The 15,396-nt window shown below is 37.8% G+C and overlaps 1 protein-coding gene across 2 annotated transcripts in view; it reads right to left on the bottom strand.

The window, feature by feature from the left end:
* Positions 1–15,396, bottom strand: part of LOC124606952 — a 46,703-nt gene that overhangs the window by 11,907 nt on the left and 19,400 nt on the right. For both annotated transcript variants that reach the window (XM_047139075.1, XM_047139076.1), the window contains 2 exons: positions 8,864–9,085; positions 3,970–4,077 (listed from right to left, as the gene is read on the bottom strand). In XM_047139075.1, coding sequence (XP_046995031.1) covers positions 3,970–4,077; positions 8,864–9,085 — 330 coding nt within the window. The remainder of the gene's footprint in view (positions 1–3,969; positions 4,078–8,863; positions 9,086–15,396) is intronic.

Raw genomic sequence — 15,396 nt, 5'->3', positions numbered from 1 at the left:
TGTGAGTGTTATACTTTAAGATACATCACACAAATGTGCCAGTAAATTTAAAATAAGACATAAATGTCTGGTCTTCTGGGCTCAAAATTCTTGAAAGTGGCTGGTCCTCAAAGCGTTCAGTTTTTAACACTCTCTGATTTAAGAAATTCATCCCACTTTCTCACACATAACATAATTCATCTTGTGTAAGAAGAAATTTAGTTCGAAAGTAACGCTTTTCGTACCACCATTTGCAATACTATCCCGAGACTGTTAGAAATAGGTTCGATTTATCAGTCGTCAGAGAGCGCTAAAAAACAGGTGTTATCGCGCGTGCGCAGCTGCAGTGGTGTAGGAAGCTCACATGTTCGTATGTATAAAGCACTAAGAAAGCTTACAATACACCATAAAAGAAACAGGACATCAGAGGATACCCCAAGAGCATCGGAATTTCATAACCATACTAAAATGCATAATTTGGCTTGAAGTGCACATTGTTTTTTTCCAGATTCGCAACGAAGTAGGTCCCATCTGATATTAAGCTTTTCAATGTGGTTTTTGGTATGTAAATTTTCTGGAGTACCAGTACTGTACTATCTCATATTTGGTTCTTTATTGTGGCAAAATGCCATCCATGGCAGAAGATGAAAACATGCACTTGAAATTCAGCAGACAGTTGGAACTAGCCAATACTGTGGAATGAAACACTTCGTTTCAAATAAACTGATTGCCTCAGCAGAGAAATTAGTAAAGCCAAATTTCTTTAGCAAACTGACAAAAATAACTTCATTGTTTTGCAAGGTGATTAATGCTCGACTGCTAATAACTTGGAAATAAAATAAAATCAGAAAAACTGAAACCAATAATATATTTTTGCCCTCTTTAATTACGTGAAGGTAATTTAATTCACTTGATAGCTCTCAGCCACAGAAATCCATTTTGTTTTCATTTGACATGGGAGTTGTAAACAAGGAGGAAACAGCAAAATCACTACAACTCAGACAACCCTGCACATGCGCGAATCTGGCAGCTAGAGCACGCGAGAAAAATTTTTCTCATTACCATCTGTGTGCTTGCTGCTACTGCTGATACAGCTAACAGCCACACTACAAGTAGCGAAAAGCAGGAGAAGGTGCTGCTCATACGCGAGTCAACTACGCATGTGCATGAGCCCGCTGGCAAATGGTTAAATGAAACTAATGTAAATAGTTGTGACGCCACGCTCATAGAAAGCAGCTTATTGTTATGACGTAATACGTAGTCTTCGCCCTAAGGCCTCTTGACATATTTTTGCTGTTTGCAGACGCTTATGCATGTACGGTGTTTTGTTGTTGTAAATAGCGCATTTCCTTTGCCTTTAAAGTTTTATTTTTTTATCCTCTCGTTTATATTTTATTCCTGCAGAATCATTCTCCAGTAGCAGGATACAGTAACATTCTTTGCTAAAGACTTCATTCTTACCGCTGAAATTACAATAATTTAACCGAAAGCTAAAACAATGAAAAATTCTTGGAATTCTGAAAAATTCCCATCTTTTTCCCGGTTTTCTCCGAATAAAAAATTTCCCAGGTTTTTCCCACATTTCTTGGGTCGTATACACCCTTAATAAAAGTGTCATTTCTGTTCGTCCCATTGTGCATTTCTTTCAGTTAATTTCTGTATTATACTGTAGTAGTTCTTTCCATGTATGACCAAGTTTCATCAAGTTACGTTACTTGGCAGTGACATATCATGCAAATGTCACTTTGATCCTTAAATATTAAACACCAGTGTATTATAATGTAACATTAGTTGATATGAGTATCATCATAAATGTACCAGATTGTGCTCTGTTGTATCCATTACTGCAAATTTTATGAAAAAATTCATGATTGTAAAGTCATTGTTCTGCTCGATATCCTAGCAACTGTAATGCTATTGGGATCAACTGAACTCATAATCAAATAAAATGTCCATGCCAATCTTCTGAGCTACTTCCAGGATGTGATGCTTACGTATGTTGGCTATCTGACTGCAATGATTTCTTATTTGACATTTTTATTTATTGACAACCTCCACATTCCTTAACAGATCTCTGAGTTTCTCTTTTTACTACTGCCCATGCAGTTTTAATTTTGCTATCTGATTTATTAACTTCAGGCATTATACAGAGATTTTCCCATGTTTTAATCATAGCATATTACATCTTTTTGTATGAGATCAGCTTCACTTCTCTGTTTGTCCTTATCATTTCATAGAATTTGCTTTTCCTTGCACACAATATTTTGATAATCTTTGTAATCCTAACGTTTTAACGTCTTACGTGACACATTTTATAGCTTTCTTTGAAAAGCAGCTGTTAAAGTTCAGCAGAAATTCATTAAATATGGAGTTGACACCTGCCACATTAAACACACCCATCCACTCAGCTTCCCTTAACACTGCCTTGAAACTTTCTATTGCCTCTCTATTAATTATTCTGTTTTACACGATATCACTTCACTGTAATCAGGTAAGTTATTTAGTATGGCCAGTAGTGCATCATGTTGAGAGGCCATTTCACATATAAATAATACTAGTGTACTGCTTTCCTCTATAATCCTGTTGAGAAAACCAACACCAGAACACATCATTTCTTTTATCCGAATCAGAAAATTACTATTAAAATCTCCACAGACTATCAGTTGCATTCTTTTTTGCTAGGTGGCACAATAACGAAGCAAATTTTTCTAACAACATTTGAAAATTTCTGAGCAGGGATCTATATACAGTAATAACTACAAATAACTTCTCCAGCAGTGACAATTCACATGCATGAGCTTCCAGTTCTGGTTTAATAGATTTGTACTTGGTGTTATTTTTAATTTCTCCTTTCTCTACTTTTCCCATGGGAAAGAAGGCTGCTCATTTATAACACTCTACATTTAAAATATTGCTTACTGTATTTCCATAGTGCTCAGGCATACATCATCAGCTTCCTTTAGACACCTCATCTCATGTAAACAGAAAGTTAAGCAGTCCATTGTCTGTTTTCTAGTCCTCCAACATTCTGATGCATCACAGGAAACGTACATAAATAAATTTGTTTTATGTAGACGTCTTTTAAAGCAGTCAGTTTGAATGAGGTGTTTCAGCTAAATATAGGCTTACCTCTCACACCTGTAATTACAGGAATTCCACCACTGGGGAGGCGAGCTCCCCCCCCCCCCCCCATTTTCAACCATTAGTTCGGCTTATCTTTTTTCCTCCTCCTATTAAGATGTTGGGCATGTCTCATGTATCCTAAACAGCACTAACTGACAGGCACTGCCCCAAAGTTTGAGTCAGTAACAACCTGGTCATTCCCTATTTGTCCTGCATCACAGCTTTTTTCATCCAGAGTTGATCATGCCACAGCATACCTCAATAATGTTCACATTTTTGCATGAGGTTGCTGCATCCAACTTATACTGGTCACTCTTGATGCTGTACTGTATTTTTGGCCAGGCTGTTGCTTGCTCCTCGAACTATCAACACCTAGTCCCCTTTACTCAAATGCCTAGCCAGTGCCTCAATGTCCTTTGTCACCTGGCCAGAGATACAACTGTTTTTAGGTACTGCATCAGTGGCCTGCCACAGTTGTGTTTGTACTTGCAATATGTGTAAACCAACCAAAAGTAAAATCTGAATGAATGTCATATGAGGAAAAGCACATTTTCAAAAGCTGAGCTATAACACTAAACACAATGTTCACGTGACTATCCACTGCTCAGTATTTCCTATTTAAGCTAAGTAATAGTCTTTATCACATCACTGTTTGTAATGCTGACTACCTCCCATTTTCTGAGCTGTTATTTCTCTTATTTTGTTTCTGCACTTGTGTTTATGCAGAACACACAGTACATTACTAGTTTCTTCCGATTGTGAATTAAGAAAGTGATGTTGAACATCAGGTTGTATTTTTATGTGCAATACTGTTGCTTCAAATAAACACATTCCCTACAGCTTGCACCAAATAAACTACCACCTTACCTCTTTTCAATTGTTTCCTTCCAGGTGGTATTTTCACTTAGAAGATCACGGAAGTTGTCTGTGGAGACTATAACTCCACCAAGTTCTGCTGCACACTGCACAATGAACCTAGCAATAACATCAGAATTGTTATTATAGTATCTAAATACAAACTTTAAACATGTTAATCATAGCATGTTTCGTATAAAATAAAAACATTTGAAGCAATAACAAATTAAAACATAATGTTCAACTTATGAGCTCAACTTGAATTTTCTATTATTCCACATCACCTCTCTGAGTTCTGCCACTATTCCCTTCCTTTCCATCAACACATACAAAGAAATTTTACCTTCCTACATAAAAAATTCAAAGTAAAAGAATGGGTGACCTGTTTATACTTCACTTTCACTTTCATGAAATAATACATACTGTTGTTACATTTATCTAGTGCATACCAAAACATTAGAGACAGTCAATGACATGAACAGACTTAAGTGGAGACTTTCTCATTAGATTAATATGTTCAGCCACTCTCTGCACACACAGGCGCAAATTAGAATGGCTGCCATTTGAGGGTGACTACAGAGAGACAATAATGGAGAAACCATTCAAAAAGTGGAAACCATTCTGAAGACTCAATGGATTGCGCAAAAGATCCATGTAAGGTCTGTGGAAAAACAATCCATGACAATTTTCACATGTGGCTTCTTCCTTTGCTCAGTCCTTTCCACATGCAGGAAAGTTGTAACACTAAACACAATGTTCATGTGACTATCTACTGCTCAACACTTCCTATTTATGCTAAGTAATAGTCTGTTATCACATCACTTTGCCAGCCAGACAGTTATGAGATCAATAGATAGTGAAGAGTATCTTATAGTTAGCTACCCATGCAATGTTAAGAATGTTGAGAGGTGGTCTATAGGCAACTGTATGCTGACAACTAACTGCAAAAGAGTATAAAAGTCATCTACGATCTACCAGACAAAAATCACTCACGAACCAACAGCTGAGATTCTGACTAACATGGGTTATGAGAAAACAATGAATAAAATATCAATGAACATGCAGATTCCAAAAATGTGCAAATAATAATAATGGTACTAAAAGAGTAATTATTGGAAGAAATTGAACTCTAGGGAAATATCTTGGATTTAAAAGAGGTTATCTGCAAGTGATTAACTGCACAAAAGGGAGCAGAAAATTCAAATTAGAAGGAAAAATTTTAAAGCTAACACCTACAGAACAGGTGAAGCCAGAAGGTGAGGCAACAAAGGCATGGTGTGAAGTAGGTTCATAATAGGAAGACAGTGCATAGAGAAAATATCAACAGTAGATTCAAAAATCATTATTTGAAAGAAAACAGAAAAAATATGTTCGAAAAACATCATTTGAAAGACAAAAGAAAATATATTTAAGATAAACAGTATAGTCATCAAACTATTGAGAAGAAATACAGAAGAAATAATACATTGTGTTAATGAAACAATGTTAACTCATATCAACCAGTTTCCAAGGCATTGTTACCCTTGTATCTATTGATGCTGTGTAGATTATATTCCGGAAATTTTGTTGCTCACCTAATACTTGCTATTGGTCACTTTAGGCTAGGGCGACAGAAGCATAGTGTTTCTGGTACAGGGGAAGTGCTGAAGCAAGATGAACAGTCCTGTGGGCATGTGGCAAGCTAAGGAACAAACTGCACAAAGACAAATGTCAAGTGAACTGCTGTGCATCCGAAAACAGTTTTATGTAAATGAAGCAAAGCAACATCCATCTATGTAGTTAGTTTCTCATCAAAACTATCACGGAAAAAATAAAAAAGCTGCTGTTTTGGGATTTACGCGTGTTCTGTGCTATGCAATCTTTCACATTCAATAGTGAGGAACCTATTCAATAAGAAATTTAATTCTTTCACACTTTATAATCCTACATCGCAGCTTGATAAGGAACTGGCTCTCTGAAAATAAGTACAATATCACGTTTCATGAAAAGTTTCTAGTGAAAACTTAGTTGCTGGCCAGTTTACATATGGTTAACTTTAAGTAATACATTATTGCCCACAAAATTTAGCAAATATATCAAAATTGTTTTTAATACTGGAAGGAGAGCCATAGATGTGATATGTGCTGGTGTTTGCCCTCGATGAATTACAACGCACCACACTCGAGGTTATGGCTGCTTGCTATGCTGAGTTGTGCCTCATGTTTCACTTTTGTATGTTGTTTATGAAGTCAATCACATTTTAAGTCAACATTACATTAAAAATTATTTTCATTTTAAAATTAGAGATGTGAGATTTGCATATCCAGGGGCACAGTTAGCTATATATTGGATGCTTTGTCTTGTCTGCCTTAGTCTTATTCATGAAACATTCAGTAACTGTTATTGTTAACAAATTTTAAAAAGTGATAAGCAAAGGTGACCTGGTAACAATTTACCTTGCAACTAAATGACAATAGAAATTCAAGACCAAAAATGCTGTTGATTTAATACAATGAGAAATATTCTGAGAATGAAGATAGTTTTATTTGTAGCCGCAAGGAGTCCACACAAGCGCACTGAATTTGTGACCCCTCCCCCACGTTCAAGTGCAATAGTGGTGTACTTAGGGCTGTAAGTTTTGACAGAGAGAAAAGTACACCAAAAGTACTGAGTGCATCCAGTACTGAGTAATCAGTTATTACAAGGAGTTTAAGGAACTATGAGGAGATGAATCAAAACTTTTCCAACTGCTTCAGAATGTTTTTCTCAACTTTTGATGAATTACATCACACACTTAGAAATGCATTACACAAGCAAGACCTTCAATGGAAATGTTGGCTATGACTTTCAGGTAAATCCTAGGGTATTATTATTCTATCTCTGCCAAAAACTACCCCAGCTCACAACAAAGTAAGTAACTCAACAATGTTATGAAAAGAATAGACTGCTACGTATCGTTAAGATGTCATACAGAGTTGCCGCCAGGCACAACAAAAAGACTGTTAGACACTGAGCTTTTGACCAATGCCTTCTACAGAAAAGAAAAAATGTGGGCATGCGCACAATCTCCAAATCTGTTGCAATTCCAAATGATCCTTGAACCAAAATACAACAATGCATAAGGAAAAAGATAAACTTACCAAAAGATTCTCTCTACTTGAATGCTCTGTGAAATCAATAATTAATTCACACCTGATGTCATGCCATTCAGCACCTTTCTTATTTCTATCCTTATATTAATCGGTCCTTATGTTCCAAATACAAGGCCTCTTCTCCACCTCCATTATTAAAATCTCTGTCGATTTGCTCTCCATATGTACAGAGGGTACATTGTGTAAAACACTGTAGCTATACACCCATAATGAAAAATCCAACATAGCCTGCTGTCAACTGGTCACTCGCCCCCAGCACTGTTGTCAGCTGGCCCCTCATCTTAAGTCTGCTGCACTGCACATATGTGAACTAGCAATCGATTTTCGTGGCTCATAGCAATGCAATGGCTGCTGTGCGATATCCATTTCACTATGGGCGAGGGGGCTAGCAAGCTGCAAAATTCCACAGCCGCAGATGTTCGCCCTGTGTGGACAGTTGTAACTACCCTGTGCGTCATAGCAGTGTGTCCATTTACTACGCAACTAACTTTACACAAATATTCCACTCGTGTGAACCCAGCCCCAGATGGCAAAAATTCATCAGCACTGTGTATAACAAAATTTGGTATAAGAACGGCATTTTGATGAAATGTAAGAATTTTTGTTTCCTTTCCAGTTTTTTGAAGTAAAACGAGCTGCTTAGAACAATGTTCATGACAAAACCTGATGTGTCAATACTCCTTTTGTTTCACTGAAGTATAACTTTCTCATAACGCTTCATTATTTCTACTTTCTCCTGCACATATACTGTATGTACCTCCACCAAACATATGGTTTTAAATGACAATAAGCTAGTAGCTGGTAGTCATGAACGTGTCAGGTACTATGAAAAGTGATATGTGAAGAAGTACAACTGTGGCAAGACAAAAGAAATATAAATAATGTATAGCAGTTAAGAAGTATTCATCAAATGTGCAGTCTTCCTGTGATGATAATATTATCTTCACAATATGGCAGATAACAGACATTAATGGTAAGATAATAAAGTATGTGAATGACATTTCAACAGATATTCATTGTGACATTTCCTACTATGTCGAACAGTCTGAGAGTACCGCAAAGCAAACTAACCAACACGATAGAAGCATTCAAAGACATAAGTAAACCAGAGACAGATACACCAGTAATTACTGCAATTAGAATAACTGGACTACATTAACAAATACATGGACAACACGCATAAAAATAGCAATTCCACTCGTTTATTGGATACAAGAAATATGGCACTGGAAATTAATAATTTTCAGAAAGGAATCTGAGAAGGCCTACAGGCAAGTCATCCATAAAATTAAGTCTGCTGTAGATAAAAATATCTCAGTACAAGGTGAACACACTAACATTATTTCTGGCTGATGTCACAAGTTTAATATTGCTTTTAACCTGGAGTTACTGACCTACTCTTTCCTTTGTAGCTTATAAGGTGTCTGGCCACCTTAGTACACTTCATATTTTTTGTCTGGAGCTGAGTAACTATAATTACTACACTGGAGAATAAATATTGTCAAATATAATTTGTTGCTATCAGATTGGCTGAGTTTCTCCTGTTGTGGTGAATTTTTGCCTACTCCATAACGTTTTGAGTTTTATATTATTACTGGTATTTTTATTATTTGTAAAGTGACAAACACAGATAATGTAGATCGAGGTAATTTTGGTCATTCTCCAGATTATACATGAGTTTCTTAACATTTTATGCTTTACATCATATGAAACTTACATTAACATCCTTTTGATTTCTAGAATGAAGTTAAAGGTACAACATTTACTCCTCATACCTGTCATCATATGGCACAATGAGTCGCCCTTCTATTCTTCTGCTTGGTGTGAATACAACCTGCCCACTCCTCTCATACTCCTCCAGTTCAGAACGAAGGTCAGGTGGGCAAGCACCCCTCCGGAATGTTGGCACAAATGCTGTCACTTTATGACCACGCTTCAAAAAGTACTTGATACAAATGTGCAGTCCTCGCCATGAAAAACATTTTCCTTTTCCATGCCTTTATTATATATGCCATAAAACAGAAGCAAAGTACATCAATTAATAGGGTTCCAAGTGACTACAGTGGAACTTATAAATACAATCTCATTTCCTAAGCTTGTGCTGCATCAAGTTTCTCCTAAGAATATCTCACAATTTACAAACACTTAAGTTGATTTAACATTCATTGAAGAGGAATAGCACAGTGATTTAACAAGCTGAAAATAATATGGCAGTTAAAATAAAAAGCAATGTTATTAAAGGCACTAAGTCTAAAAATTGTAATTTGCTGATTTTACTTCATTGTGACATCACCTTCCCTCCATTTAGTAGATGGTTTCACAACTAACTAGAAATCTCAGATACATGCACTGATGTGATTTCTTATGTTAGTTATTGAACAGAAAATTGAGCTACTAAATTGGAAACTTTTTCACGAAGTGATTTGACGCCAACTGCAGCTGATAAGAGTGAGTGTGTGTGTGTGTGTGTGTGTGTGTGTGTGTGTGTGTGTGTCAACAGCAAATTTCTTGTCAATGTCATTGAAATGACAGACCAACAGAAACAAAAAATTTCTATTATCAGTATTTTTGGCAATAGATGGAAAAGAAGATGAAAAGGAAAGAGCTCCAATGGTGAGCTCTCGAAGTTTAAAGGAAGCCCACCTACACTAATTCATATTCAACCAATTTGCAAACATGGATAAGAATACACACAAATAAGAGCCACCAATAACATAAATTGTGGTGGGGTAAAATCAAACAATGGAAACTCCAGACAGGAATAGTAACAATGTTGGAAAAGACAGATTGCTACTTACCGTAAAGAGGACAGATTAAGTTGCAGACAAGCATAATTAATAGACACTTGCATAAAGCTTTTGGCTACAGCCTTCATCAGTAAAAACACACACACACACACACACACACACACAACCGCCAACTCCAGCATCTTGGGCCAGAATTCAACTACCACACAGGATGCGAGCAACAACCTGGAGGGGCCTAGGAAGAGGAAGGGATAATACACTACTATCCCTTCCCCTTCCCTGGCCCCTCCAGACTGCTGCTTGCATCCCACGTGATAGTTGCATTCCAGCCCGAGATGTTGGAGTTGGCGGTCGTGTGTGTGTGTGTGTGTGTGTGTGTGTGTGTGTGTGTGTGTTTCTTTTACTAATGAAGGCTGTGGCCAAAAGCTTTATGTGAGTGTCTTAATTGTGTCTGACTGCGACTTAATGTGTCTTCTTTACAGTAAGTTCAAATGGCTCTGAGCACTATGGGACTCAACTGCTGAGGTCATTAGTCCCCTAGAACTTAGAACTAGTTAAACCTAAGGACATCACAAACATCCATGCCCGAGGCAGGATTCGAACCTGCGACCGTAGCGGTCTTGCGGTTCCAGACTGCAGCGCCTTTAACCGCACGGCCACTTCGGCCGGCTACAGTAAGTAGCAATCTGTCTTTCCTATGCTGTTGTGGTGGGGTAAAGAAGGGATGCCATATTCCTTACATGGAACATGGTCAGTAGGAACAGGCAGATTCAAATTTGTGCACAATTATTAACACCTACATGAAGAGAAACAGTAATCTCTTCATTTCCAACACAGCCACTTCCTTACTCTTCTCTCTCAGCAAACAAAAACATTTCTACAAGCAGAGTGATCACGTGTATCTAGAACGTATCCTTAAATAAAGCTGTGCCAGTAACTAGCAGCTGTCACAGAAAGCGCTAAAATCTTACAAATGTCAGCTTTACCCTGTTTTCATCTGTTTATTAAAGGCTTTAGAGCTACAAGGCCAATTTTTACATTTTTTCCTCTCTCTACACATATTGGCAGAAGTTTTCCATCACTTCTTTTTTCGAAACTCATGGCACAGAAAACAAAAATCGGCTCTGAGACATAGGTACATATATATTCCTTTACAATGTGTCCAGCCCACTGGGGAGGGGGGATTATTTGCTAATGACAAAATTGGCTGTTTCCCATGGGGTGGTTTTCCACGGCACTCCTGAGCAACATCAAAATGTGGTGGAACATCCCCCTGCTCAGATACAAGCTTGAATCCATCGTGGCATACCAGCAACAAGATCATTAAGCCAGCTCTGGTTCAAACTGTCCCATTCTCCAATCATGATCTGACATAATTTGCACAGCATATGTGGTCACTGGCAACTTACAAAAAAAGATTGTTCCAATCTATCCCAAACATGTTCGAGTGGATTCATCTCCAGACAATACGTAAGCCACTCCATTTTGGTGATCCTAACTTGCTGGATGTTAATGAGAACAGCACCATAATAAGCATGCGAGATATCAACCATCAAGATGAAACTGCCACCAAAATGTTGACGATACAGTACTACTATTGGTTGCAAAATCTGGTCCCTGTATCACAGAGCAGTTAAAGTGCCCTCAAAAATCACAAGGAATGTATGGTGGTCACATATGCCACCCCAGAATATCACTCCACCACCACCTTGTTCACATGTGGAACAGTGTTGGAGGCATTCAATATTACCAGGCTGTCCCCATACATTTTATCTGCGATTATCAGAGTACAAACAGATCCGGATTTTGTCAATAAACAGCATCCAATGCCAATTTTGGGGTGTCCATTCTGCACAATGTCTTGCCCATCTGTAATAGTCCATGGTAATGAGGTGAATGATGTCGTGCTCATCATGGTTGTAGGGAATGGAGATGCGCATCATGAAATCATCTCCTAACAGTTTGATGTGATGCATTAGGCCTGTAGCCTTTTTGAATGCTAACTCAATTCTGGAGTACTCAACCCAGTTGCTTTGACTCAAAACTTGTAGATACCAAACATCCCGTGCAGCTGTTGAACTGCCTGTGCAGTCTCCTCAACAGTGTCAACTGGAACCAATTCCTTATCTGCAGCCATCACTTTGACTTCAGTGCACATATCAAGCAACTTTCCTGGTTGACAAGCCTTTTGTGTGTAAAGTGACGATGCAGACCCAATCACTGGTCATGACTGTCCTTCATGGCATTATGTACATTCATTCTACTGTTCCACAGACATTTCTAAGGTGTCCTACAAGTGATTTACTTTAAACTGAAATGCTGTAATCCATTCAGGTGCAACACACTATCCGTAGGTAGCACTCGTGGTAACTGTGTGTATTTACAAACGTCAGGGAGCAACCTTCCGACACAGGAACAGTCACAATAACAACACAATAGCACAACATATAAGGGTGATGCAAAACTTTTGTTGAAATGTATATATTTTGCAGGAGACATATTTTGAACTAATAAAAAGTACTACTGTAAAAAATAGCCAAATTTCAGATATTTTCTGAAAGTGGTGTTGATAATGAAAGAAAATGTTAGAGACATAAGTTATCTAAAAACTTTATAAATCTTTAACCATGGACAGTTCATCAGAGTGATGAGCACCACACACCCACTTGAAGTAGAGAAACTGTATATCAGTTGGATGTATATTTCTCACCACAAATACTCGAATTATTGATAAACAGTGTGAGGAGATACTGCTTATCTGAAACACAATTTTGAAATCTGCTCTTCAGTTCTGTTCATTCATCTGTGATTGTCATGACAATCATTGATATTCCAGGATGCAAACAATAAAAAATATTCAAAACACACACACACACACACACACACACACACACACACACACACACACACACACCTCTGAATCGATACTTCATGATTTGTAGCCCTGATCTTACAGGTGTGTGAGAAATGCTTGTGACAACTGATAGTGGGTTAGGGGAACATTGCAATGGGGAGGGTGGGTAGGATTGCAGTTGCAAAAATAAGGATGACCTGTGTTAACAATCACAAAACTTAGTATATAGAGCATATATACAGGGTGTAGGCAAATGATACAAATTTCAAGCAATTGTATTGAGTGCCTTGAGAAACAAACTGAGGAAACTAAGAATTCATGTCCAGATATATCATTCCACAATGCTATAGTATGTCCAAGTTATGGGCTCAGCACTTGCTGCTAGGCTACCCCTCCAGTAAGAAATTTTCTACAGTGTTATTGTAGGGGTGGTGGACACTTCTATGGCAACTAAAATCTTAAACATTGTGAGAAATGTTTAGGTGAAGGATACTGCGAGAACAAAGGGTGTGACGTGTCCCCCTGCATAGTTCAGAGGAGATGCTGCTGGGGCAGAAGTGCCTTAAAAAAATCAACCACATCCTTCAATAGTGTTTCGAGTACCCCTAGACTTGCGCTGATAAATCAGCATATCTAATCCAAAATCTTACACTGATCCACCGATGTAAGAATATCTCACCCACGGCTTTACACTTGGCCACCAAAGTAGTATTCTATCATTTACCCAACCTGTGGAATATCCTAGCACATCCAAACACCACCCCTGCTTTTACGTTGCACCTCGCTGATAATTTCTCTCGGGAATGCATGAGTAATACACTCGTGTGGCATCCTCTGTCCAATTAAAGATAGCATAGAAAGCAAGTCACACCATAACCCAGTTGTGCTGCAATTATTGTGAAGCATTCTCAGTGGACTTAACAAAATGTGACTAAGCAAAAACTTTCTGAACATCTAGAGCCCAATGCCACTGACTTCCATGACCACTCTAGTAGTCGCACCATTTGGTTTCTAACACTCAGTAGTAGCTGTAGAAATGTCCTCTGTGTGTATTTTAAAGATTGATCAGAAACTGAGCTAGCACACATCTAATGTTCAAAGTTGCTTAGTTTACAAATCAAGGCACCAACGTTACATCTGTGCTACACCACCTTAATTCCTTCCCACTGTAGTTTAGTGAGTATGATGAGCTTGAGAACTGTGGTGCTGCAGTCACTTCATATTCATCGACTCGTTATCTCTTACTGAAGCAGGTAGGAGAGTAAGTTTAGTAGCGACTTAGTACAGAAGTTGAGTACACAATCTTGTCGTCATAAAGAGGCAGTGACAAGTGGAAATGACTAATTGTAGGAATTAGATAGCCTTTAACAAAGCTGTGTTTGGCGAGTTTTTGGAGGGCGAGAGATGAAAATTACATGATGTAGAATATGTAACTGCCGATGTGTTCTATTAGAGCAGCATTGATGTCTGGAATAAGTTCCACATTTCATGGAACAACATAAAAACTTCATCCATTCTAAACAAAGTAGCTGTATTATCGTTTATTCTACCTCCACCATGTGCAGCGTCAAATGAAAACTGGGCACAGGGCAACATCACTGTTATGTTCCTGTGACCAAAAGCTGTATTATTTATATATTGCTTCGGTCGTGGTAACTTGGGGCTATGCCCTAACAATGAGTTGTGTAGCTTATTATTCATTTCTGTAACTTTTTCGAAGAATGTTGCAAATTTATTTTAATTATTGTTCACCATTTGGGAAATGCATTTATCCTTCTGTCATCTGTTATCAGACTCCGTAACACCTCGAAAGTGAAAAACAAACACACACACACACACACACACACACACACACACACACACAGAGAGAGAGAGAGAGAGAGAGAGAGAGAGAGAGAGAGAGAGAGAGAGGAGAGATTTATACTTATTGTTAACTGATTTGTCACTCTAATTTCTACGAGGGTTGGGTTCCCTTGTACCTGACAACAGGCTCAAGTGACAAGTTTTCAGTTAAATGGGCAGTGGTAGAGACTCGGACATCAAGTCTATCTGATCTCTAGTCTGTGTGTGTGTGTGTGTGTGTGTGTGTGTGTGTGTGTGTGTGTGTGTGCGTGCTGGAAAAGAACTGCACTACTGCAACCATCAGGAAACTCTTTGAGAAGAATTTTACCAATTCCGAAGTTTTTGAGAAAGTGAACCATGTTAAAAAAAGTATGTGAAGTGAAAAACCCTTAATTAAGAACTGTTAAGTTTGTTGGTGAAATACAGTCTATCTTTTCAACTACTTTGCATCTCAAAATGTCTTCAGAAAAAATGTACAGTTCATTACAGTGTGTGCGCTAGCTCTACCTGACACTAACGCTGCTGCAGAAAGTGTTCTCTATCACTAATGCTTTATGGACTGACGAAAAGAATAGATTTAGTGTGGAAACTGATAAGGAAAAAATTACAACTAGGACTCATTTTCAGAATACTTCATGTGTTGATTTCTATAAAAATCCATCTGAAAATATCAAACTCTTGAGTAACAAATTCTTCTACAAAATATAAGAAAAAAGGTTTCTTCGGAATCATCCGTGGCGAAAATTCCAGGGCGACTGAAAATGTAATTCATAATCATTGTCTATCCTAGTTAAAGGCCTTGTTATGTTAAAGTGATAGATTGTGTTTGCATGTGACAACATTAAAACAATAAAATATTTCATGA

Source organism: Schistocerca americana, chromosome 3 (assembly GCF_021461395.2).
Source record: "Schistocerca americana isolate TAMUIC-IGC-003095 chromosome 3, iqSchAmer2.1, whole genome shotgun sequence".
Lineage (NCBI taxonomy): Eukaryota > Metazoa > Arthropoda > Insecta > Orthoptera > Acrididae > Schistocerca > Schistocerca americana.
The sequence above is the reverse complement of the archived record's forward strand: the minus strand, read 5'-3'. Positions and strand labels throughout refer to the sequence as shown.